The sequence below is a fragment of the Antechinus flavipes genome, chromosome 4 (genome assembly GCF_016432865.1).
Source record: "Antechinus flavipes isolate AdamAnt ecotype Samford, QLD, Australia chromosome 4, AdamAnt_v2, whole genome shotgun sequence".
In the NCBI taxonomy this organism is placed as follows: Eukaryota; Metazoa; Chordata; class Mammalia; order Dasyuromorphia; family Dasyuridae; genus Antechinus; species Antechinus flavipes.
The window spans coordinates 135,295,929-135,320,889 of NC_067401.1; the positions used below are offsets into that span (position 1 = coordinate 135,295,929).

Sequence of the window (24,961 nt, forward strand, 5' to 3'; positions counted from 1 at the left end):
CCTTCTATCTGGGATGACAAAGTGTACCTATGTAAGTATGTACAGAGTAAACACAAACTAAAAGTTAGGTAGTTAAGGAGGAGGGAAAGCCTAACAATTGGGGGAAGGGATCAGGAAGGCTTAATGTAGAAAGGAGAACCATGAGAGAAGCTAGGAAAAGGGGGGAGACAAGATAAGTTGGAAGGAAGAGGAGCATTTATTAATGCTTACCTTGGATAAAGTCCTGTTTTAATAAAAATAGGTGGTGACCAGGTTGTGAATGGCTTTTTTTTTTAAATTTTTTATTTAATAATTACATTATATTGACACTCGTTTCTGTTCCGATTTTTTTCCCCCTCCCTCCCTCCACCCCCTCCCCTAGATGGCAAGCAGTCCTTTATATGTTGGATATGTTGCAGTATATCCTAGATACAATATATGTTTGCAGAACCGAACAGTTCTCTTGTTGCGTAGGGAGAATTGGATTCAGAAGGTATAAATAATCCGGGAAGAAAAACAAAAATGCAGATAGTTTACATTCGTTTCCCAGTGTTCTTTCTTTGGGTGTAGCTGCTTTTGTCCGTCATTTATCAATTGAAACTCAGGTCTCTTTGTCAAAGAAATCCACTTCCATCAAAATATGTCCTCATACAATATCGTTGTCGAAGTGTATAATGATCTCCTGGTTCTGCTCATTTCACTTAGCATCAGTTCATGTAAGTCTCGCCAGTCCTCTCTGTATTCATCCTGCTGGTCATTTCTTACAGAACAATAATATTCCATAACAGTGAATGGCTGTAAAAGCCAAATTGAGGATTTATTGACTCTTCTCCATCTCCAGTCTTTGCTCACAATACTTCCATACCTAAAATATTCTCCAGACCTCCCACCCTCCCCTCAAGGAGATCATCTAATACTTCTGTTTCTTGAGTTTTCTTGGTAAACATACCAAAATGGTTTGCTATTTTCTTCAGCTCACTTTGCAGATGGGGAAACTGAGGCAGACTGAAGTGACTTACTGAGAGGAACAAAGCTAGTAAGTAAGTGAGGCCAGATTTGAATTTAGGAAGATGTCTCACTGACCCCAGGCTCCGCACTCCCATCTACTCTACTACCTTGCTGCCCCCTACTCAACACCAAAGAGTCGATGTTTGTTCCTGTTTAAGGACAGGATCATTCACTGCCCCAAACTCTTCCAGAAAGCCATTTACATTCAGTTGCTACATTAAATGCTGTTGGAATCCTTACTAACTGCTAACTAATTAGAGTTGATCTAATCTTACAAGAAGATGTTTTGGGCAGAACCTGAAACAAGGTACTAAGTAGAACTAATTAATACAAGGCTTGTGTTCACACCTTTACTCATTGGAGTTCAATGAGTTCACACCTCCCTTGAAGCTCTTTGGGCCAGAGAGCACTATGGGAGAAAACCCACAATCCCTCTCTTGAAGGAGCATAAATAGAGCTTCAATGGGCCAGTCAAAGAAGTTCTTCAGAGTGAAGAAGCTACAAGTCGAGATTTCACTGGAATGACATGAAGAGTGGAGCTGGCTGGAGGCTGAAGAAAGCAGAGGCAGAGGCTGAAGGACCAGACCTTTGGATTTGGAGATATTCGGAGGGCTCTAAGCCTCTAAACCGGCTGTGCTTTGAGAAGAACAAGAACTCCAACATTTGAACTCATAACAAAATGCCTCCATTTTTCTCCCTCAATTCGAAACCCTTTGTAATCTAGGTCCTAAGGGGGTCATCCAATTTCTCCAAATGACCACTGATCTTTTAATCTCCAATATAAAGTGCTCTCTGTCTTTGTCTCTCTCTTACACATACACACACCTGGATTAAGTGACTTACCCAGGCTCATACAGCAGGTGTCTGTGGTCCTCCTGAGTCCGGGGCTGGAACTCTATCCACTGAGCCATCTGCTTGCCCTGCTTTCTTCCTTCTTCCTTCTCCTTTTAGTCCTCTCCATAGCACTCTGAACTAGTTTGTTGACACCCTCTTTTCCTGGATAAATTCTCCCCTCCAGGGTGTTGTGACAAAGCTATCTCATTGTTCTTCCACCTCAGTCTCCTTTGCTGGGTCTTCATGCAGATAAATCCCACTGGATTGTCTTTTCCCCTCTGTGTTATTTTTGTCACGTCCAACTTTCCCTGATTCCACGGACCCTATAGCTTGCTTTCTAGGTTTGCATGAGTCCATCCTCCCCCTCCCAACAGACTGCAAGCTCCTTGAGGGAAAGTGCTTAAGGTTTACCGAACTGACATTTAGCACAATGCTTGACACACTTTCCAACCATTTATTCTAGTTCTAAATCAAGCCTTTATTAAGCGTTTGCCACATTTGAGACACTGTGCTCTAGACACTGGGTTTCTAAAGACAAGCGAGAAAAATCCCCCAAAAAGACTCTAGGAAAAAGACTGGAGACACACAGAGCTTCGAGGCTTATAAAACCCTTCTTTCCCCCAACAATAACCCAGTGAGGGAGCAGCACAAGTGTCACTCTGTTTTACGGAGGAGGGACCGGTGACTCACTGGTGGCCACATGGCTAGTAGGGGCCAGAGCCAGCCCTGCTGGCACCAGGACCTAGCCCAGGACCTAGCAGACACAAGGCCTTGTCCCACCTAGGGATCCATGAGTAGGCATCTGTGGCCACATGTGCCTGGGGTTTTTGGGTGGCACACAGGTCCCGCTGCCGGCCGCTTCCTGAGCCCTAGCAGCCTGGCTCACTGCCATCCAGCTGCACAGCTGGAGAGGGTTATCTGGTGCCCAGTCCAAGTGTCCTTCCTGTTCCCTAGCGGGTTCCTCCTGGGTCTGTTCCATCTCACCCGCCCTTAATATATTCAACAAGTAAACATGTGCAGCCTCAGGCCATCTTATATGGCATGGCACCCCATGAAGAAACAGAGGTTAGGGGAAATCATCTGCACTGAAAGGGGCCCGAGGAACCATCCCGTCGAGGGCTTCTGAAAATTCTTCCTCTCCTAACTGCTGTTCACCTGAGAAATTTTTACTCAACCCCAGGTATATAATATAGGCATACAAATCAAACATTTACTGATAAATCTTAATTTTTCAACCCTCCCATATTCAATCTCAGTTTCAGAAGCTTTGATCCTGTTTCATAATCAAAAACAAAAGTACAGGGAGTGATCATGTACTGGAATGGCCTCATTTTGCAGGTATTAAGTAGCAAGGGGAAGATTTGCACCCAGTTCCTCCAACTCCAGAAAGACTCTTTCCGCTTCACCGTGACCTGTCCAAGGCCCACCAGTTGGTGTCAGAACTTAGATTCAAAGCCAAGTTCTGTGCTATTCCCAGGCCATTGCCCTATTATATCACACAGTCTATTCTATTCAGTATCATTAGACAAGATGATGTTAGCTGTAGACAATTTTTTTGTAAAACATTCTTTTATTAAAAGAACAAGTGCTGTTTACGAACTGCCCTTTGTACAAATAACATCAGTTATACAAAGATACAAGATCTGAGTTATACACACCACAGGGTGAAGAGGGGGGTGATGGGAAGCACTACCTCTTGGGTTGAGGAAAGAAAGGGGATTCAGAACTGGGGAGGGAACAAACATTGGATTTTGCAGACTGCTGTTCCCTTCCATTCCAGTTCCCTTGAGTATCTGGGGGACAGGGGAAGAAGGGGTGAAAAAAATCAGGATCGGGTTGAGATGAAATTCATTGCCAGCCTGAGAAAAGGTGACAAAGACGTTCTTTTGGGGGCCTCTTGGAGCAGAATGAGACAGAAGGCTAGTGGTCAGCCATCCTATCGCACCCAATTCCCTTGCAGACATTTCAATAAAGCAAGGGGCAAAGGTGGACCATAGCTGTACAAAGGAGGTTCCCAGGAGCATCTCATCTTGCCCCCATTTGAACTTCACCCTCATTTCCCAGAGGAGTCGCCTCCCACTCCCTTCTAGCTGGAACAGTCTTGGGAGAGGGGCACTGGGGAGGGCACGGTGTCTTCCCCCTTCCCTCCTTGGCTCCACAAGCTCCCCACCTCTTGCTAGACAGCAGGCTGGACAGGATAGGGGAGGGCAGGGGGGTGAAGGACGCAGGGCTGGTGGAGCTTACAGTGTTTGTTTTTAGGGTTGGGAAGAGGGCTCAGGGTGAGGAAGGCCTGTCCCGGATCTCCCAGTTCCCCTCCTTCCCCTGTGGCCCTGCACAAGGCCAAACCCCAGGGACTCTTCCCAGGAGTCCAGGGAGTCCTAGGTCTCTGGGGAGCTCCCCCGCTACCTCCAAGTCAGGACATGGTATGTGTGTGTATGTGTGTGTATGTGTGTGTGGAGGGGGAGCTGTATAGTAGGAAGCCAAGGGAAAATCTGGCCTCCCTTCCTAAAAGAAGAAAATATCACGCTGGGGGTGGGGTGGGGGTGGAGAAGGGAACTTTCAAAAGTATAATTCTTTATGTGGCAGATTGGAGATGCTCTGATCAAAAGCAAGAGTAAGTGCTACGTATGACCCTCCCTCCCCCCAACCCCCACCCCCGAGACACGGGTACAGACAAACTCTCACGGGACGCACACAGCAGCAGACACGCGCTCCCACTCGACCTCACAGCACTTACAGCAACGTTCACCCACGCAGACAGACGCACCCGGGACCCCAGACCAGGCTTGCAGATGCAGGCCGTGCCCTTCCCTGTCTGCCCTTCCTTCCTGCAAGCAGTCCGCTGCCTCAAAACCCCCTCCCCCTCCCCCCACCCCTTCCCCCATCTTCAGGTCAGATGAAATGCTGGGAGGGGTAACACATACCCCTGCCACTCTCACCAATCTCCCAACTCTGGCTTCCTCCCCGACTAACCACATCCTTCCCCTCCCCAAGACACAGAGACGGCTACCTTTAAACAAATCTGCCTCTCCCCCTCCCCCAGACTCCTCCTTCCCCCCACTTCAGTCTAAGTCAGTTCTCACCAAATCTACCTGATACGAAGGCCTGGGAGGGAGCACCTGCGAGGCTGGGCCTCCTGGGGAACCTCCATGCCAGGCGGGCCCTCGGAATCACAGCCCGACCCCTTCCTGCTTCCTTCCCCATTCGAGGAGCTAAGCTAAGCTTGCTAGGGAGTTCCTTCCTCGCCTCCAGCCCCAAAGTCCCAGGATCAGGCCTGCAGGTCAGAGGGGCTCTCAGGGACCCCAAGGGGCCTATGATCTGCTGGACCAAGGCCCAGGAAGGGGATCTCAGCCCCAGCACACTAACCTGCCTTACTCCCTCAGCTCAGAAATAGTTACTTCCCTTATCGTCCTAAATACCTTAACTTCAGCTACAATGTACCTGATAGGGCTGGGGAACCCTTCTAAGATGACACAGTATAAATTCAGGAGATCTCTGGATGCTATTTTTGAGGGGTGGAAGGGAAGGGGTGAAAGCGTTTAAAAGTTTAGATAGATTAAGGACAAGATGATAATTTACCATTTCTCCCTAACTGCCTGTAGAGCATTAATAAAAAGTGATTATTTCAGAGATTTCCAACATTGCCCCCTGAGCTCTTGGCGAGCCTCAGAGACTGCCCGGGGGGGGATGTCCCCCCCTCCCTCCTCAGGCTCCCTGTGTCTTATCAACAGGATTAATATTATTTTCAGTATCAGAAAAGAACCGATTGAGCAGCGTGGGCAAAAATATATCTGCGCTACGTCTTCTGTCGTTGCCAAAAATATATACATCTCCTCTTCTTTATTTAAAAAACAAAACAAAACAAAACAAAAAAAAAACAACCCCAAAACAGAAACACAGAAACCACACATGCAAAAAGAATGACAAAGCACACGTATCTGGATGGGTATGAAAGGATCTCTCCCTGCCTCTGCCCTTTCCGATGACGCCCCCCCATGATCCACTCCCCACCCCAGTGCAACTGAAGCAAACCTCTTTAGCGCCCCCAAACTCATCCTGTCCTTGGCTTTCTGGGAGGGGAGGGAGAGCCTCCTGGCTCCCCACCCAAGAGGAATGGTTGCTGGGCAGAGGGCTTCCTCCTGGGGAAGGCAGGCTTGTTGGTGCAGCTTGCTTCCTGCCCCCAGCCCTGATTCCCGGGGGCTCCCCAGGCCTAAGGAGAGGGCAAAGAGGCTAGAATGGGCAGACAGAATGAGCGGATTGTGGCGGACCCTAGCCTCCCGCCACTCAGCTATGTGCGTGTATGTGTGTGCGTGTGTATGTGCTAACATATCTATGTGCTCGTATGTGTGTGTGTGTATGTGTGAAGAGGGAGGGGAAGAAAGGGGAGGGGGAGGTGCTCGGAGCCCCTTGGGGGAGGGCCGAGGTCCTGGGCTGGGGGGTGCCCACCCAGGAAAGAAACAGACGGCAGTTACCCTGGCTGGAGACCCCTAGTGGCCGGGGGCCACGGTCTCCTTGGCCCTTCCCTGCTCAGCATGCGCTCTCCCCGCCCTCACTAGTCCCGGCCTCCGCCAGCGCCCACTCTCCTCTCACCCCAGCTTCCCAGGGTCCAGTGATGTACACACCCACACACACACACACACAGATATTCACTCACAGAGCCGGCCCCCCAGCACTGTCACAGCACACCCCACCGATAGGTTCTAATAGTGCAAAGAAGTGTGGGGTGGAGGGGAAGGGGAGGGGGGCCAGGACGCACACCCAGCCCCTCCCTCCATCTTCCCAAGAGGAACCCCCGGGAGGGGTGGCTGGGGAGAAGGGAGGAAGCTGGGTTCCATGTGACTTATTAAGATGGAAAACCCCGAGCTGACCTCCCTTCCCCCCCAGTGCCTGCAAACAGTGGGGCTGGGGAGCCCCTGCCCCTGACAGGAGGCCAGAGCTACATGCCCTCCCAAGCCCCCACCCCGGAGACACGGGTACAGATAAATTCTCACAGGCACATCCCCGGGACGGGGGCAGGGAGGGAGGGGGCAGCCTCGAACCCCGGCCTCACCAACCACTAAAGCCTCTCGAGCGCCCTCCTCCTGTGTCTGCTGGGAGCGACACGGCCATCATCCCCAGCTGCCCCCCTCGATCCACTTCCTTCCCCAGCCCGTTGCGGGCAGGGAGGGCGGATCCCTCGGTAGGGGTCAGAGTCGACTCTCCTCTCCTTGTAAATCCCCAGTGGGGACGTCTCCGGAGGGACGAGAGGGCTGATGGGGAGGAGGGGGAAGAGGGGCTGGCCTCCGCAGAGGAAAATCTCAAAGGATACGGATAAGTTGGAGCTGAGCCTCCCGCCTGAGGGAGGAGCGCCAGGCTCGTCTCTCTGCCCCATCTCTCTGTGGGCTCCCCCCCTGACAAAACCCTGCTTAGTCCTGTGGCCAGGCCGGTGGCAGGATCTCAGCATGGGATGGGTGAGACCCGTTTGCACCTCCTCTATGCCAGGGCTTTCCAGTGTCTGAGCACGGGCGCCTGCTTGCGGCTGGGCCCCCTCTGGGGCCGGGCTTCCCCTGAAGCCCCCCTGGGGCGGGGAGGGGGAGGGGTTGTTTAGCCTTTTTCCTGGTTGCCTGAGGATCCTTTGTCACCGCTCTGGAAGGAGAGGAGAGGAGACAAGACTGGGGCGTTAGCAGGGGGTGACGGTCACCTCCTCTGCACCCTGGTCCCCTTTCCTGCCACAGTCCCTTTGACCCTTTTACCACCCAGCCTCTAGTCAGAGAAAGCCGGGCTGATCTGTGACTCCACAAACAACCACCCAAGGTCTCCTCCAGAGCAGGAGCAAGGGGGACTGTGACCCCAAATGTGAGCTGTGAAAAGAGGGAGGAGAAGCTCCAACCTCAGAGCCCACCTGGGCCAGGTCTAGACTGGTGACCACTGGGCGGGCACCTCGCTACCCTGCTGGCTTTTTCTTCCTGCTTCCTTCTGCTGTGGCTACAACTCGACCCTCCAGAGTGCCAGGGGGAAAAGGGTGAGAGGGGACCCCAGAGGGCACGGTACCCACCCCTCCTTTCTGCCCGCTGTTGTCCGCCCCGGGGAGGCTGAGGAAGGGGTTGGTCTGGGCGGTGAGGACAGGGGGCCCGCCTGCTGCTGCCGCCATGAGGGTGGTGCCGGTGCCCAGCGCCGGAGCCACCAGAGAGCCCGCGGGCAGCAGGGGTGGGGCGGCTGCTGAGGGCAGGAGACCAGGGGTGCCTGAGGGCAGCAGAGGGGCAGTGCCGCCTGCCAGCAGGCTGGCCATGGGGAGCTGGGAGCCTCCAGACATCTGCAGCCGCTGCAGCTCCCGCTTCTGCTGGATTTGCTGGATCATCTGGTACACGACAGTCTGGTGGTCCTGGAGTAGGGAGGACAGGGTAGCTGGGGCTGGGCTAATTCTGAAGCTTTCTTTCCCTTCCCCAAAGTCCACTCTGCCCCCCCCCCCAACTCAAAATAAACTCCTTGCAGGAAGGCACCCCATCTTATCTAAGCTCCCTGTTTTCCCAAGTTTCTACAACGAAGACACTTAGGGCTGCTGAATGGACTGCCCTGGCCAGTTCCCAGACTTAAACTCTCTTCCCTCTTCCTGAAGCGGCCAATCACTGAGCCAGAGTCCCCTGACACCCCCTAACAAGCCCTTTGGTTCCCTTTCTAGAAGAGTCTCTCTTTTCTTTCCCATTCTTATACCCTGTCATTACAGGTTAAGGACCCAGAACTGGAGGGGGAGGGACCGAGGTCACAGGATGGCAGATTCAGAGCTGGAAGGGACCGAGCGGTCACTGGATGCCTCCCCCTCTCATTTTACAGGAAAATACTGAGGGCAGAGAAGGGGATTAATACACCCAAGGTCATGCCGGCTGAAGGGAGAATAGCCAGGTCCTCTTCCAGCACAGAAGTCTCGCACTGGCCTCGGCGGGGGCTCTGCCGCTGCGGGCACTGTTAGGCAGCGCCACGACAGGAAGCAGAGGGGGAGGGGAGAGGGGATCCCTAAGGTGTGGGGTCACTTTCCTAGGAATCCTCCCGGGAACATGGGTGGGCCCTGGGAGTTCCCGTGCGGTTGGGGGTGACTGGGCTTGAGTTACCGGGGTCAGCTGGGGCGAGGTCAGAAGCTGCTGAAGCTGCTGGAGCTGCTGCTCCTGCTGTTGGAGGAAGTGTCTCTGCTGTTCTGTCAGACTGCCAGAGGAGAGGAGAGAGGGATCAGGGCACACTCCCTCCCAGCCCCAAGAGCAGAAAGTGGGGAGGCCATTGAAGGGCTGGCCTCTGGCCTTTCCTTAGGTCAGACCAGAAAGAGCTAATGTAGCAGGAGGGAACCCCTCTCCCGGGCAAGGGAAGGAAGCGGGAGAAGGGTGTTTCAGTGCTGAGGAGATACTTTTAAACTGGGCAGGAAGAGACGGCCAGTGGCAGTCTCCAGCAGCACAGGAGGCCATCTCTCTGAGCTGTGTGGGGAGCAACAATGTGGCTGCATGGGAGGGGTCTTATGTGATTTGGATATGCTCGCTCTCTCTCTTTCTCATTACACTAGTTGCCTAAAACTGGGTTTCCTTCCCCACCCTCTCACCTGCTGAGTCCCCCTGGAAGTTGCATTGTCGGGGTTCCGCTGCCCTGGTTTAGGCCGGTGGGTGTTGGGGGGGCCACAGCCCCATTAAGCCCACCTAAAAGTCCATTGAGGGGCAATGTCCCACCCCCTGCCAGGCCTCCAAGAAGGCCATCAGCCATGGACACTGTCCCTAAGCCAACTCCTCCAGCCCCCCGGGCCAGCCCGTTTTGTGACTGTGGCTGCTGAGGGGCTGGGGGGCCAGGCAGGGCCAGGGGGAGGGTTGCTGGACTCTGCTGCAGGAGGGGCAAGGGTGGAGGTGTGCTGTGGAAGGATAGTGAGGAACTGCTTCGGCTTGGGCACCCAGAGTGAGGGTCCTGGAGGAGAAGAGATGGAGGTCAGAACCCGAGCAAAGCGCACCAGCACCAAGCCAATGTTGCCATCCCTCCTGCCACCTGTTTTCCTCCCAAGCAACAGCTTCAGGCTCAAAGAATGCTCCACCACCATTAGCTCCATCAAGCCAGCTGCCTCCCCCCAGGATGGGGGAGAGGAGAGGGGAGAACCTATGCCAAACTGGCAGGCTATCCACAGTAATGGAGGCCAAGTAGAATGTGGGCACTGCCCAGGGGCCCCTGAAAGGGTACTGGGCATCAGAAGCAAGAATGCAACCTGGCACCCCTCCCCTGCTGCCCATACCTCGGAAGACATGGAGAGGGAATTCTCCAGGCCAAAGCTGTTCTTGCCAGGAGGGCTTTTGCTGGTGCTTAGGGAGTCACTGCTGCCAGCTGAGGAGAGAAGTGAGAAGGACAGTGGGCATCAGGAGAGGACCATTACCAGCCCTCCTACCAGAACACCAACCCTACGGGGCCTGGTAGAGCCCTCGGTTCCCCATTCACCATTGGGTGGCAGGCAGTAGGGACCCTGGGGGGTGGGTCCATTGGCAGCGGGCACCCCAGCAGGTACCACAGGGAAGGGCACTGAGAGCTGCACGTTGAGGATCTGGAGTCGTTCCTTCTTTGCTGTTAGGCTCATGATCTGTTCCTGAAGTCTCTGGTTTTCTTTTTGTAGCGAGTGCAGGGCTTTCAGCATTTCCACAACTGGAGGGGGGAGAGAAAGGGTTCAGGGAGGGCAGCGTCCCGGAAGATCTTGGGGGTGTGTGGGGGGAGGCAGAGGCCGGGGCCCCTGGGTGCCTCGGCGCCCGCTCCCCTCCCTCCCCTCCCCCAGGGCCAGGCCCCCTCACTGTTGACTCCGGCCTCGCCGTTGCCCTGCTTCTCCAGCAGCTGTTCCATGTTAGCAGTGCCTTGGGCTGCAGGGTCCAGCTGGCTGCCGGCGCACGGAGCCGAGGGGGCTGTCTGGTCGAAGAGCGTGGGGAGGCTGCTGATGGGGGACCTGCGGGGTCAGAGACAGGACACTGGCCCCCGCCCTCACGCCCGGGCCCCCTCTCCCAGCCCGCTCCCAGCCCTGCCTCCCGGACTCACATGGATGACAGGCTCTCCTGCGGAGAGGTGCCCCGGCACCCGAAGCTGCAGTCCTCCAGGCTAGGCTCTGGAAAAGAGAGGCGGGGGTCGGCGCGATCCCGGCCCGGCCGGAGCACCCCTGGCCCGGCCCGCGGCCCCACGGTGCCCGGCGCTCTCAGCCCGCGGCTGCCCGGCCAGCAGGGCCGGCTCGTGGGGTCCCCGGGGGCACGCACCCCTGCCTTCTTTCGGACGGGTTCTCCTGAACTAGCGAGTTTCCCCTCAGCCGCCCCCCGAGCTTGCTCCTAACTAGTCCCTGACGAAGCCTCCGCCACTAGTTTCCAGCAGGAAGTGGGCTCTGGGCCTTTGGATGGACCCAGGTGGGAAAGCCCCGCCTCCTGGGGGGGCAGGTGGTGCCTCCCCGCCAATCAGATTACGGCCACTCCCGGGCCGAGGCTCCCTCTAGGGGGCCAGAGGCGGAGCTGCAGCCGGCAAAGCCGAAGACCATTTGTTTGTAGAATGAATGGGGCGGAGGGTGCCGAGAGGGGCCGCCGCTCTTCACAGGTTTCCTGAAGGGCCATATGGGCCCCGTGGCCTCCCTGAGTCTCGTGGGGCATGGCCGAACGGCTGCTGGAGCCCTGAAAGGCCGAGAGGCAAACCTGATTTACTCTTCCCTTCCTAAGCAATCGTTCACTCTCTGCCTCAGTTTCCTTGTCTGTAAAACAAGCCCGATAAGACTTAGCACTCACTTCCCGGGTCTGTGAGGAGGGTGCTGGGCAAACCACCAGCAAGGCGGCGGCAGTGATTCTCTCCTACGTCCCGCCCCCCGGGGCGCTCAGTCCTTTCTAGGGTGGGCCCACGTACCTGTTCGGCTGTTGTCAGCCTGGGTGAGGAGGGGGTTAACGGAGCCCATGGGGGTCCCGAAGATGTGGGAAGAAGGAAGGCTGAAGGTAGAACCAGCCAACGAAAATACCTGCAGTGGAGAAAAGCAGTTTCCTGGATTCACCAAAAGGGACAAATTGTGGCCCTGGGAGGGGAGGGACCGGGCAGGGCGGCTTTCCCAGGAGGCAGGGACACCACAGGGCTCTAGATGACTTCAGAGGGTCTTACCTGGGTGGTGGAGATGGAGGCAGAGGAGGCGGGCAGGGTGCTGGCGAAGGGGGAACGGCTTAGCTGGGGCAGAGACGAGGTGCCTGTGGGGCCCAAGAGGCTGGAGGAGAGGGGCGTGCTGCACACAGCCCGAAGGACCCCACCGCCGTGCGAGATGGGGTCCTTGTTACTGGTGTAGATCCCTATGGGGAAGGGGATCAGACACAGGAGAAAGCTCATCTCATCCTTCATGCCGGCTCTAAGCCACCCCACTTCACCCAAGCTCAGAGCATCCCCCTGCCTGATCCCTCTTACAGGAAGCCCAGGATGACTGAGGGATTTTGGCCTAGCTCTTGCCTTGCCCCTTCCCCCCAAATCCTCCTGAGAGGCTAATTTCAGTATCTTTTTGTCACTGCATTATGGCAGACCTCCTCCCCGCCCAGCCCGGCCCAGCCCTGTCCTCCATCTCCTCCCAGGAGACAGCAGGAGATTCCTACCTGCCCCAAGCAGTGGAGACTCCAGGCTAAGGCTGGGCAGGGCGGCCTGGTGTCCAAAGGCCCGGGAAGCAGAGGCACTGTTCACGCCCGCACTGACCAGTGAGCCCCCCGAGAAGGGCGAGGCTGCTGTGGCAGTAAAGCCGGCCAGCTGGGCCCCAGGGAGGGGCGGTCCCAAGGGCCCTGCTCCCCCCTCCTTGTTCCTACTCCCCTTCGGCCTCCCAGGCCCGTGACGGTTCTTCTTGCTCCCTTTGTGTTTCTTCTCCTTCAGGCCCTCCACCACCTCCTCGGAGGCTGCGCTGAGGGAGGGCATCCTCTTGTGGCTGCCAGGCCCGGCGCTTCCCCCGGGGACGTGGGGGGCCTTGTACTCTCCTGGAGATGGCACCCGGGCCCGAGCAGTGCCCGAAGCGGATGTGGAGAAGCGCATGATGGAGCCAAAGCCAGAAAACACCACCTTCTGCTCAAAGACATCAGCCTTCGGGGGCTCGGAGGCAGGGGGTGAAACGGCGGCTGGCGGCCCAGGGGGGGTCGTCTTGGGGTACTTCTCTTCCTCCGGCTGCTCCAGTTTGGGGAAGGATGAGAAGTCCGGGGAGCTTTGGAGGGAAGAGACTGCAGACAAACAGAGGTGGCTTAGAGTCAGGGCTAGAGTACACGACACCTCTGTTGGACCTATTGTGATAAAGGGAGTGGAGGGTATGGAAGCTAGCCTGGGGTTAGGTCTAGCTTAGGGAGGAAGAGGCGAACACAGCTAAAACTCAGAGGAGAAAAAAGGGGAGAGAAGGAGCAAGATCCTGGCTACTCATTTGGAAGAAGTAGAATTTAGGGACAAACTGAGGAAGAGAAAGGGAAGGGACTGTCAGCATTTTTCTCTCCTGAATCTATCACCATGAAATGCTGCATAAATCAATAAGGCAGAGATGGGGACAGAACAGTGATTTCACTGGTTAAAGGAAAGTCCCAGATGAGAAAAATCCCTCCATTAGTTCCGGGCATTGCTTGTCTATAGCTTAGTTATATAGAGTAGAACTTCTTAAACTTTTCCCACCCACAACCCCTTTTTGCCCAAGAAATTTTTATGTGACCCTGGGTATACAGTTATACCAAACAGATATACAAACCAGACGTTTACTGAAAATAACGCCCCACATTCAGTTATGAGACCCCATGTGGGGTTGCCACTCAGTTTAAGAAGTATCAAGAGGTTAAGGGATTTACCCATGCTCACATAGTCAGTAGGTATCCGAGGCAGAATTTGAACTCGGGTTTTCCTGGCTCTGAGACTGGCTCCTTCCCTAGAACACTCCTCTACTTGTTTTCTTTAAAAGGTGGAGCTGGGCTGGGTTCCAGTCCCTTAGGCTTCCCCTTAGCCCTCACACTCACCTGTGGGCTGGAAGGGCCCTCCAGAAGAAGAGGAGGAGGAAGAGGAGGAGGCAGAGGTGAAGCTGGCCACGCCTTTCCCACTGCTCAGCTTCTTGCCCTTGTGGCTGAGGCTGTGGCTGGAAGACTTTTTCCCTTTGGCATCCCTGCTGCCCTCGGGGGGTTCCCGGGCACTGCCCTCATGGTGAGAGGAGGAGGAAGAGGAAGAGGAGCCCTGAGGAAGCAAGAGAGAAGTAGGACTGAGAATCAGCCCCCTCCCTCCCAAGGTAGAGTGGGGAATTCTGTCCATTGCCCCAAGGTCTGGGAGGAGAGGTCAGAGGGGAGATGTGCTCCCCTGCCCCCACCTGCCACCCTTAGGGTGGGGATGATTCTCTCCTTTTCCTACTAAATCAAAGGATCAAAGATTCAGAGCTGAGTTCAAGTCCCTCATTTTACAGATAAGAAAACTGAGGCTTAGAGAAGTTCTGTGGCTTACCCAGGTTCCCCAAACTACTAAATGTCTGAGGGAGAATGCAAACTTAGGTCTTGCCCCCTCCCAGCCCAATCTTGCACCCATTCCCCAGAAGAGCACAAGCCAAATTTTCTGGGAGAAAGGCTGTCCTGCTGTGCCGCCCTCCCCCCCACAGCTGAATTGGACCCAAAGCCTGAGAGTGCTGCACCTGGCTCTGCAGTCAGACTCAGGGGGTGCCTGGAGCCTTAGGGGGCAGGTTCAGAGAGGGGGAGGCAGGGTCCTGCGGGAAGCTCCGAATCAATGGGAACAAGGGGAGGCGGAAGGCCTGAGAGGGGCCTGATCTGCAGGCAGCGTGAGGATGGCGACGGGGGCAGGGTCCGCAGGCGGGCGGGGCGGCAGTGTTATGGGGTGCTAGGGATTTTCAGGCTTGGGAAGCAAGAAGCTGGCAGGCTGCCAGCCAGCCCAACATGATAATGGGGAGAAGAACAGGGGTGGGGAGAGGAAGACACCCCCTGACAGAGCCACAATCTTCCCTCTTTGTGCTACACAACAGCTGGAATCGTGAGGCGGGCCAGATGTGGCTCTACTCTGAGGGAAGGCAAGGAGAACGGAGGGGGAGGGAAGGTTACAAGGGGACAGCTGGCCATTTGGAGCGCAGGCATCCCTGGGCATATGCTCCCAAAGCAGCCCAAATGGACGTGCGCGTTTGCAGGCAGACGTGTCCCACGTGTGTGGGCATAAGCGCGCGCCCTCCTGCAAGCTCACACACAGACACTGAGGGGCGTGCTCCCGTCTGCCCTGCCCGGCCCTGCCTCCACTCCTGCCTCTTGGACGCCAGACGCCCCACTAGGCTCCCCCGGGCTCCTTCACACCAAGCGGGCGCAGCTTCAGAACCCGGGAGCCGAATTCTCTGGCCAAGTTTCCCTCCCCGCCCCCTAGCAAAGAAGGGGGAGAGGGAGAAGGCTACTACGCCTGGGCAACTTGGGCAGTCACTATGGCAACATCACTGGGGCAACCTGATACCCGGTCCCTGTGCCAAAGTGCCCTGGGCGCTGCCAGCCCTGTCAGGGAGGGGCAGGGATGAAGAAGGGGGCCTCTCAGACCCCTGGGCCCCACGGAATGGGGTGGGCTGCAGGGGGCGGGGCGGGCAGGGCTCCCAGTGCCCCTCTCTTTAGGATTAGAGACTCCCAGGCGAGGAGAGGCGCGAGCTCTGTTTGCCAGATGTTCTGTCTCCCTATGTGGCAGGTCTGACCCACCAGGGCCCCCGCGGTGCACAGCTGGAGAGGGCAGGTTGGGGAGGGGCCTGACCAAGGTGCTGCGCGAGGGGCCAGGGGAGCGGGGACACGGCCCTCCTCAAGGTGCCAGAGCAGTGAACCTTCATTCAAGGGAACAGCATTCGGGGCTGATTTCAAGTCTGGCTCCTCTCCAAAGGAGGGCCTGAGAAGGAGCTTTTCGTTGCTCCAGGGACCCCTCACAGGCTGCCAGGGAAGAGGAGGGGGGTGCTGGGGTCTCGGCCCCCTCTGACTGACCTCCGGGGGGCCGTGGCAGGTCACCTCGTGCCTCTGGGCCTCAGGTCTCCCTTCTGCAGTGAGGGAGCTAGACTAGGTGCTCTTCTGGCTCCAGTTCCACGGCCCTAAGCCCCTGCGAGCTGAGGGACGTGCCCTCCCCATCGCTGCTGACCTTCTCTTCCCCAAGGAGGGGAGAGAGTGAGACCATTCCCCACGCCCCCTTCCACCTTCTCTGGGACAGGGACACGGCGACATGACCAGCCAGCGGCCGCGGCAAGAGCTCACACAATCGGAGGCAGTCAGAGCTCCCCTAACCAACCCCTTCATTTTACAGACAGAGAAACTGAGTCCCAGAGAGATGGAGCAGCGCCCCGAGGCCGCCCAGCTAGCCAATAGCCTTTCTGGGTCTCCCGCCCAGGGTTCCTGACCCTCCCACGTGGGGGCCACCGGGGTGGGGCAGGGGCTCCCCGTGCCCCCTCGGCCCCTTCTCTTGCGCGGGGTGGGGAGGAACGCCAGCAGCTGGTACCTTGTCAGTGACAGGGGGCACAGGAGGAGTGAGGATTCTGGGGGGAGACTCGGGCCTCTTCTTGTGCTTCTGTTTGAGCCGATCCTTGTCCTTACGACTCTGCAGAGACAAAGGTGAGCACACTGAGGTACCGAAGACAGTGGGGGGGCGAGGAGCTGGGCCGGGCGTCCCCTCCGCAGGGAGAGGCAGCTGAGGGAGCAGCCTGAGAGGGCGGGGAGGGCCCTTCTCCCCTCAGCGCCTCCCCCCGGAGACCGGGCCGGAGGCAGGGATGGGGCTCCCAGGGATGGGGAGGCCCCCGCAGGTTCCTCAGTGATTCCCAGCCCCTCCCCCTGCTCTCTGCTGCCTACTAAAAATAGCCTGCTCCATTATCATGCCAGCGACCCAGCTCGACACACAACCCAGCAAGGACATCCGCCCTGGGGACCGGCGCCCACAGACAGCGAGGGCCCGGCTGGGGCGCCCGCCCAGAGACCCCTCCCAGGGCCCCGGACGCCCGTCGGCGTGGGTCAGGGCCAGCAGGCGCCCGCTCTTTCTCCTTCCTTCCCCAGGTGACCTACCTTCTTTGGGCCTCTTTCGTGGTGGGAGCCATGCTTGTCCTGGGAGGACGGCGAGGCGGACTGGCTTCTCCGGCCAGCCATGAAGCCGCTGTTGCCTCCCCCGGAGCCCCCGCTGGAGTGCCTCGACGGCTTCTGGCGGAGGGGTGGAGGGGAATGGGCCGGCTGTTGGAGGGGTCTGAGTCAAACCCTCCTCTCCCAGCCCACCGAAAAGACCATTAGGGTCAAGCCATCCATACTCTGCCTCTGCTGGGGCCCTGCAAGTCCAACCATCTCTAGGGTGTCCCCAGGGGATCTTTCCTCTGACTTCGCCATTCCCTCTAACCCCCGAACCTCCCTCCCTTCCCCATCAAGTCCACAGAATTCAGAGCCAGCTCTTAGAGACCACCTAGTCCTTTTTTAGTCCCAGAGTGCATCAGGAGGAGGCCCTCGGACTTGAACCCGGCTCTTTCTGCCAAACGGGCAGCAAAGGCCCTCCTGGGATGCTGGTGGGATGGGCAAGGAAGACAAAGAACCGTCCCGACTCACCATTTTGCTGAAGTGGTATTTGCAGTAGCCGCAGTATTTGACGTTGTCCACTTCTAAGACCTCTTCCTCACACAGCAGACCGGCCATCTGGGCGCTGAGCCCCCCAACCCAACCCCAGGGAAAGTTAGGCTGATGGAGGGCTCCAGTTGCAGACCACCAACAATCCCCTTTCCCACCCAGCCAGACCATCCACTATGCCCTTTTCTGAAAGCTTATAATTATTAGAAACAATAGCTAATGGGAACATTTTCTGCTTTTTGTCCCATTCCTGGGATGTCAACAGACAAACCCCTCATTTGCACAGTGGTGTCTATAGGATGTGGTCATATATATATGAGTAACATATACATATATATAGGTATATGTGTGTAAATATATATGTACATATGTGTGTATACACACACATATATAGGTAAGACATCATCTTAAATAGGATTTAGCTATATATATTATATATATATACACTATATGTGAGTGTGTGTGTGTGTGTGTGTGTGTGTCTGTTGGCACATTATCTTAACCACCACTGCAGGGGCAGAACTTGGAACAAACAGACCAGTTATGCCTTTGATGAAAAACCAAGAATTTATTTTGGGATGACAAGACTACAGATTTAGGGTTGGAAGGGACCTCAGAAGTCCTTTATTGAAACATTTTACAGATGTGCAAACTGAGGCCCAGAGTGGGAAGTGATTTGCCCAAAATGTAAGCAAATAAGCATGCAAAAGAAGGGTGAAGTTGCCAGAATCCAGTTCAGACTGAGTCCACTTCTACCCTTCATCTTTCCTGGGGATCATATGGCTCTGAGAGGGCATCTGGGGGCAGGGGCACACGAGGGTAGGGGATGGCTCACCAGGTGACGTGGAAGGCTTGCCGACAGCCATGTCGGTTACAGGTCATGCAGGCTCCTGAGGCTGCCTTGCTCTCCCGGCCCTGCTCCTCACAGATGTAACAAGTCTAGATAAAGCAATGGAATTATGGGGTCTCAGGGCAGAGAGCCTTGGATTTGGAGACAGGAAGGGCTGTTTTCAAATCCAGTCTCAGATGTTTACTCTGTGACACTGGGGGTCACTTAACTTCTCTGAGACTCAGTTTCCTGATTTGTAAAATAAAGTAACAACACTTGCTACATAGGCTTATGGTGAGGATCAAATAAGATAATACTTTAAAATAAAACCAAACTCTTCAGACTCTTATCTTCCTTCCTTCCTTCTGCAGCCCTCTGTGCCACCTACTCCTCCTCCTGGCTCTAAGTCCCTGTGGCTCTTTCTTCCCCTCCTGCCCGATCAATCCATTGCCCCCTTCCTTTTTTCTTCCAGGGCTCCTATCCCCCAATTCCTTGATATCTTCTTGTTCCACAATACAGAGCATTCCCAAGGTACAACCTCAATCCTTCCTAATAATAACTCAGTGACTTGAGGCTTTAAAAGCTTTATTTCTACAGTTACCCCGTGAAGTAGGCAGTGCAAGGATTATTCTCCATTATACATATGACCCAGAGGGAATCCAGGTTTTAAGTGATTGCCCCAAGATCAAACAACCATTACATGTCAGAACTGAAATTCTAACTCTGGGTCTTCAGATATTGAACCTGGGGTTACATCTTAATTAATTAATTAATTAATTGATTGATTTTTGGAGAGGCAATTGAGGTTAAGTGACTTGCCCAGGATCACACAAGAAGGAAATCTTAAGTATCTGAGGCTGGAATTGAATTCAGGTCCTTCTGACTCCAGAGCCGGTGTTCTATCCACTGGGCTATCTAGCTACCCTTCCTGTGCTACTCCTACTAAAACAAACAAACAAAAGTGTCTTTCCCCCAGAGCCCATTTTTTCTGGCTTGGGTTATGTATGTGTAGTAAGGGTATGAGGGGAGGCAAAGAGAGAGGATGCCGGGATCTCCAGGGAGGAAGAAGAGAGGAAGCTGATCAAGATAACATGCTGACTCGGCTGAAGTGAATAAGATGGGAAGACAGATGAAGAATGGACAGCGATATGGACACAGAGATTGATGGAAGAATGGCAGAAGCTGGAATGACCTGACAAGAGAGATGGATGAAGGACAGAGGGACAGACCTCGAGAAGGCTGAGTCAAGGACTGACCTTGTTGAATCGGTCGTGGGGCACATACTGTAGGACAATGGGCTCCATGGTGAGCACATTGGCAAATTGTACCTCGGGGATGTACAGGGCACACACCACATGGGCCCAGCCTAAGAGGCAAAGAGACAAGTTTCAGGGACCAGCCCTGACCTCCAGGCATTCAGTCTCTGCAGGACCCTCTTTCTCCAGCCCAGTCTCTTCACTCCCAACACGAAACCCAGGCCACTAGTCCTCATTTACATTCATTTCATACAACTCCAATGTCATTTAATTCAAGGCATCACAAAGAAAAATTCCCAGTCCCGTCCTAACCCTTCCCAGGCTAGGAACCTTCAGGCCAAGTTAAACATAAATACGTCTGGCCTGGGCCGGGGAGCCCCCAGAGAGTCAACGTGCATGGAAGGGTTAATCCTATGGTAGCAGGAGGAGGGGCTCCCTTGCTCACCTCCATTGTCCGTCCTCTTCAATGCCCCATCTTTGTGTGGGCACAGCTCACACCTCTATAAGAAAATACAGCGCAGAAACGAGGCATCAGAGAGGGCATTTAAAATATGGCCAGGGGAGAAGGGAGGGCCTGGGAGGATTTCTTTTGAACCCTCCCTGGCTCCATTGAAAATAAGTTTAAAAGGCCCCAACTCTGGGGATTGAGGGACTAAGTGCTGGGGATGAAAAGCTCTTATGTTCAGTGTTAGGGATGAGATATGGAGGTTCAACTGGAGTGCAATATGAGTTCAGGGTCCCCTGAGGCGCAATCAATGTCAGGGATGGAAAGGCTCAATGTTGGGTGCTGGGATCTCAGTGTCAGAGGTGGAGGAGTCAGTGTCAGAGATGGAAGAATCAGTGTCAGAGATGGGGGTCCATGTAAAGGATGGGAAGGCTCAATGTTGGGTGTTGGGAGCTCAGTGTCAGATGGAGTCAGTGTCAAAGATGGAGGAGTCAGTGTCAGAGATGGGGGAACAGGTAAAAGATGGGAAGGCTCAATGTTGGGTGTTGGGAGCTCAGTGTCAGAGATGGGGGAACAGGTAAAAGATGGGAAGGTTCAATGTTGGATGCTGGGAACTCAGTGTCAGAGATGGGGGAACAGGTAAAAGATGGGAAGGTTCAATGTTGGATGCTGGGAGCTCAGTGTCAGAGATGGGGGAACAGGTAAAAGATGGGAAGGCTCAATGTTGGGTGTTGGGAGCTCAGTGTCAGAGATGGGGGAACAGGTAAAAGATGGGAAGGTTCAATGTTGGATGCTGGGAACTCAGTGTCAGAGATGGGGGAACAGGTAAAAGATGGGAAGGTTCAATGTTGGATGCTGGGAACTCAGTGTCAGAGATGGGGGAACAGGTAAAAGATGGGAAGGCTCAATGTTGGGTGTTGGGAGCTCAGTGTCAGAGATGGGGGAACAGGTAAAAGATGGGAAGGTTCAATGTTGGGTGTTGGGAGCTCAGTGTCAGAGATGGGGGAACAGGTAAAAGATGGGAAGGTTCAATGTTGGGTGTTGGGAGCTCAGTGTCAGAGATGGGGGAACAGGTAAAAGATGGGAAGGTTCAATGTTGGGTGTTGGGAGCTCAGTGTCAGAGATGGGGGAACAGGTAAAAGATGGGAAGGTTCAATGTTGGGTGTTGGGAGCTCAGTGTCAGAGATGGGGGAACAGGTAAAGGATGGGAAGGCTCAATGTTGGATGCTGGGAACTCAGTGTCAGAGATGGGAACTGAGTGTCAGGGAGTTAGGTGCTCAGTGTCAGGAATGGAGGAATCAGTGTCACAGATGGGGGTCCATGTATAGGATGGAAGGGCTCAATGTCAAATTTCTAGGTCTCAATGGGGGGAACCAAACACTCAGGACTGGGGGATCTAAATAACAGGATTGGGGGATGGGCACTTAGGAACCCAGGCTTGACCTAAACTCAAAACTCTCCAGCCTCAGCCTTGTTGCCAGGGAAATTGGTGGAGGGTCCAGGGGAGCAGATGTGAGGGGAGCATACTCACCACCCTGGCGGCTCGCTCCTGTGACTCACATTTCCGGCAGAACCAGGGTCCGGTGGGCACCTGGACGATGCCATAGCAAGCTTGGGGGGTGGGGTAGGAAGGGTCAAGTCAGTGCCCAGAGTCCCCTTAAGGACAAGGGCCCCAGAATGGGGGGGATGGGGAGGGGGCTCTTGAGAGCTGGCTTGAAGCAATTTTCTTAATGACTCCCTTAGGAATTGTGGGTAGGATGGGGGGTGCAGAGAGAGTGGAGAGGGTGCACCTTCTTAGGGATAAGCCAACCTCCTTGGCTCTCATATCTTATTCTCCACCAGTTCCTTGGGAAATTCTTCAAGGGGTTACATACAACCACACAACTACATAACCAAACAACATCAAAACATGACAATCACACATGACCACACAACAAGACAACCCCATTTCCTAAAATCAATGGTAGGCCCTGGGAGGTAGGAAATTTGGGTCCTTGCCTCAGACCTTAGATGACCTCCCTCACACATAATTTCCTCCTAGCTTTCCCTCTTCCCCGTCATCAGAAACTACACAAAAAAGGGAATATTTATTTACACTCTCTGAACAAGTCATGTTAAGGTTTGCTATGTATATGTTATTCTGGAGGGGGAAATAAATAGTCAAAGCAGAAAAAACGGTATCCTCTATGTCCTTCACTTTAGCTAGCTGGGCAGCACAGGTCAGAAGTCACCTACAAAGGCAGGTGCCAGAAAACTAACTCTGGGGAGGAGCTGCCAACAGCCACAGCAATTGGGCTCCTGGGCAACAGGGGCTGTTCCCATGATAAACGGGGCTAAGGGGGGGGCCTCCCAGAGGAAGACTGAAGGGGATGCTGAGATCCAGGTGTCTTCTGTCTCCCCCACCCCCCAATTCCTCCAGGGTTGAACCTCCTAGTCATGTGCTGCTTCGGAAACTCCCAAAACCAGTATCTACGGTCCCACACCTTTCCCTAGAAACATCTTCCGAGTCTCACCTTCTTTACAACACCCCTTAAAGTCTCTACCTACCTTAACCCCCCAGGGCTCTAAGTCCCTGCTCTCACCTCCCTAATACCCCCCCTTCTCTAATCCGGAAGCTGAGGGGGGGAGGGCTGACTCCTTCTGACCTCCCTTTTTACCACGAAGCAAGAACCAAATTAACCAAATGGGGTTAAGGTTGGGGGGGGTTGGAAAAGAAGAGTTTTATTCTGGTCACCCCAAACTCGGAATGGGGCAGGCGGGGTGAGGGTGGTGATGAAGCACACCATTAATCGCCCTTTTCCTTGGACTCCCCCTAAACTCATTCAACTTGGGGGGGTGGGGGGAACAATATGATCGGAACAATAGGCAAGAAAACAAAGCCTAGTCGCCCCCTCCTCCTCCTGAGATGGGGGTGAGGATGGGGGGTGTCCCCTTCCACCTCCCCTTCCCCTTCAGGTGTGTATGCATGGAGCTGGGGCAGGTCCCCACGGACTCGGGGTAGTCCCAGGAGTGGACGCCAGTCTCCGCCGGCCCGGCGATGGGGGGCGCAGACCCCCGCCCCCTCCCTCAGCCCCTTCCGCTGGGGGGGGTCTCGCCCTCCCCCTCCCCCTCTTACCTTGATGGACAGCGACGCTACACGCGTGTCCATCGCAGTAGACTAACGGATTCTCCGCCCAGCCCCGCTCGTCCGAACACACGCAACAACCTCCTACCATCTCCTTCATACTTCCATGAGCTCCGGGGGGGTGGGGTGGGGGGGCGCTGGGGGGGTCCGCGGGGGGGGTCAGGGAGGGAGGGAGGGAGGGAGGGGGGGCTCCTTCGCTCCTCTCCCCCTCCTCCTCCTCCTCCTCCCCCTCCTTCTTCTCCTCCTCTTCTTTTCTTTCTCTTCTTCTTCTTCTTCTTTTTCTTCCGCTCTCTCGCCCTCTGGCCGCCCCCGCCGCTGCGCTCTTGCCCTCATGCCCCGGCGGGCGCCCCCCCCACCCCAAGAAGAACCTGGCTCTCCCCTGCCCCCCCTCCCGGGCCCCCCCGCCCCAAACTAAAGAAGGCCCCTTAGCAGAGGCAGCCCGGCCAGGCCGGGGTGGCTGAGAGTGGCATAGCTCCCTCCTTCCCTCCTCCTCCTCCTCCTCCTCCTTCTCCTCCTCCTCCTCCTCCTCCGGCCCCCCCCTCCGGGCGCACACGGCCCCCCCCTCCCTCACCCCGCCCCCCCTGCTCCCCCTCCCCGCCCCGTCTCAGCAGTCATGGCCGCGGAGCTCGGTAAAGTCTTAGGTTCAGAGAACAAAGCCTCGCTTGGTCGGGAGGGTTTCTTTCTTCCTTTTTTTTTTTTTTTTTCAAATTCGCGGTCCGCCCCACGCACACTAGCTCACTCACACTTTCCGCTGTCACCTTCGTTGGTCCCGGGCTCTGTGCTCCGGTGGCGTTTTCTGTCCGGTTTTTGGCCTCGTTTCCCCCGTCTCTAGCTTGCGGGTCTCTCTTAATATCAGCCCTGGAGGGGAACTTAGAGCAGGGACTCGGAGGAGCCCCCAGGGAAGAGAAGTGTTGGGAGTCTGGGATCCTGTTCTGGGGACTAGGATGCTGTGGACCCTTTCCCACTCCCCCACCCCCACCCCCACGCAGCTCCCCACCCCCACCCCTCTTCTGGAAAGGCACGGACTCACACACAGTCCTACCAGCACCTGAGTGGAACCACAGACATAGGACTCACTGCTATAACAACAGCCCGGTCAATAAACAGATTAGTTAAGCACCTGCTATAATAATTATCCATTGCCGAGATTTATATAGCACCTACTATGTGCTAGGGATTGTGCTAAACACTGGGGACACAAATATGAAAGATATTTCCTGCCCTAAAGGGGCTCATGAACTAACGACCCAGAATAACATAAAAACTACGTGCAAACAAGCTTTTCTCTCATAAACATCGACATTAATATAAATACATTACATATATTACCCAAACTTTTCATACATATGGGCAGCTTTAATCATATGAATAAATTTTAGTTAATAATTAGGGGAAAGGCAGAAGATCCTCAAACCTCAAGTGTAATCATAGATTCAATTCTAGGATGGATGCATTCATTCCCAGAACCCTAGACTTGCAAACATGGATATAAGCACAGACACGGACACCGTTACAAACAAGCGGGCAAGCTCGCCCTCAGACACACACAAACACGTGCACAAGCAAAGATGCAAAGATAAATGGATAAACTTCTAGACACAAACAGGTAGGATTAAACACCAGCTTCATGGGCATTCCCTAAGCCTCCCACTCAGACACAAAAGCACACTCACAGGTACTCACAGCCTCACACGGAGATATATGTACAGAGTAATAAGGGTTCGGGGATGACAATGGAGACACACAGGGACCCAGACAAACTTCCAGATTTTATGTGGCCATATAAGAGCCCTGATGGACTGATGGTTCCCTCAAAGGGGAAACGAAGGTGCTTATCCCCAAAGCTTGGGGGGTGTGTGGGAGGGTATGTATAGTAGGGGGGGTAAGTTTGTGATCGTGATCAGCACCCCCCCCCAAGACACTCCCAAAGGGACGACTAAATAACTACAG

General features: G+C 54.9%; 1 protein-coding gene across 5 annotated transcripts; it reads right to left on the reverse strand.

Moving 5' to 3' along the window:
• Positions 1–3,371: 3,371 nt before the first annotated feature.
• Positions 3,372–23,488, reverse strand: MLLT6 (MLLT6, PHD finger containing). Of its 5 annotated transcripts, none has more exons than XM_051994662.1 (20): positions 23,003–23,177; positions 21,419–21,498; positions 19,888–19,942; positions 19,443–19,552; positions 18,193–18,296; positions 17,340–17,433; positions 16,815–16,946; positions 16,258–16,356; positions 13,776–13,986; positions 12,399–13,004; positions 11,923–12,104; positions 11,677–11,785; positions 10,837–10,903; positions 10,599–10,747; positions 10,255–10,455; positions 10,055–10,143; positions 9,383–9,735; positions 8,907–8,997; positions 7,856–8,182; positions 3,372–7,446 (listed from the first exon to the last, which is right to left on the reverse strand). In XM_051994662.1, the coding sequence occupies exons 1-20, from the start codon at positions 23,109–23,111 to the stop codon at positions 7,405–7,407; spliced, it is 3,210 nt and encodes a 1,069-aa protein (XP_051850622.1). In that variant the 5' UTR covers positions 23,112–23,177; the 3' UTR covers positions 3,372–7,404. The 5 variants fall into 5 exon arrangements, with proteins under 5 accessions (XP_051850622.1, XP_051850621.1, XP_051850624.1 ...); XM_051994661.1 differs by having other exon boundaries at positions 16,815–16,976; XM_051994664.1 differs by having other exon boundaries at positions 3,372–8,182; positions 16,815–16,976; positions 23,003–23,488.
• Between the last annotated feature and the right edge of the window lie 1,473 nt (positions 23,489–24,961).

Excerpts from the sequence above, each read along its gene's own strand:
- MLLT6 (XM_051994664.1), bottom strand. The coding sequence starts at position 23,111 with ATGAAGGAGATGGTAGGAGGTTGTTGCGTGTGTTCGGACGAGCGGGGC. Across the intron at positions 12,105-12,398 it reads GTCTCCACTGCTTGGGGCAG|GGATCTACACCAGTAACAAG; the intron begins GTAGGAATCTCC and ends CCTTCCCCATAG. Across the intron at positions 10,456-10,598 it reads CGGCGAGGCCGGAGTCAACA|TTGTGGAAATGCTGAAAGCC; the intron begins GTGAGGGGGCCT and ends TCCCCCCTCCAG.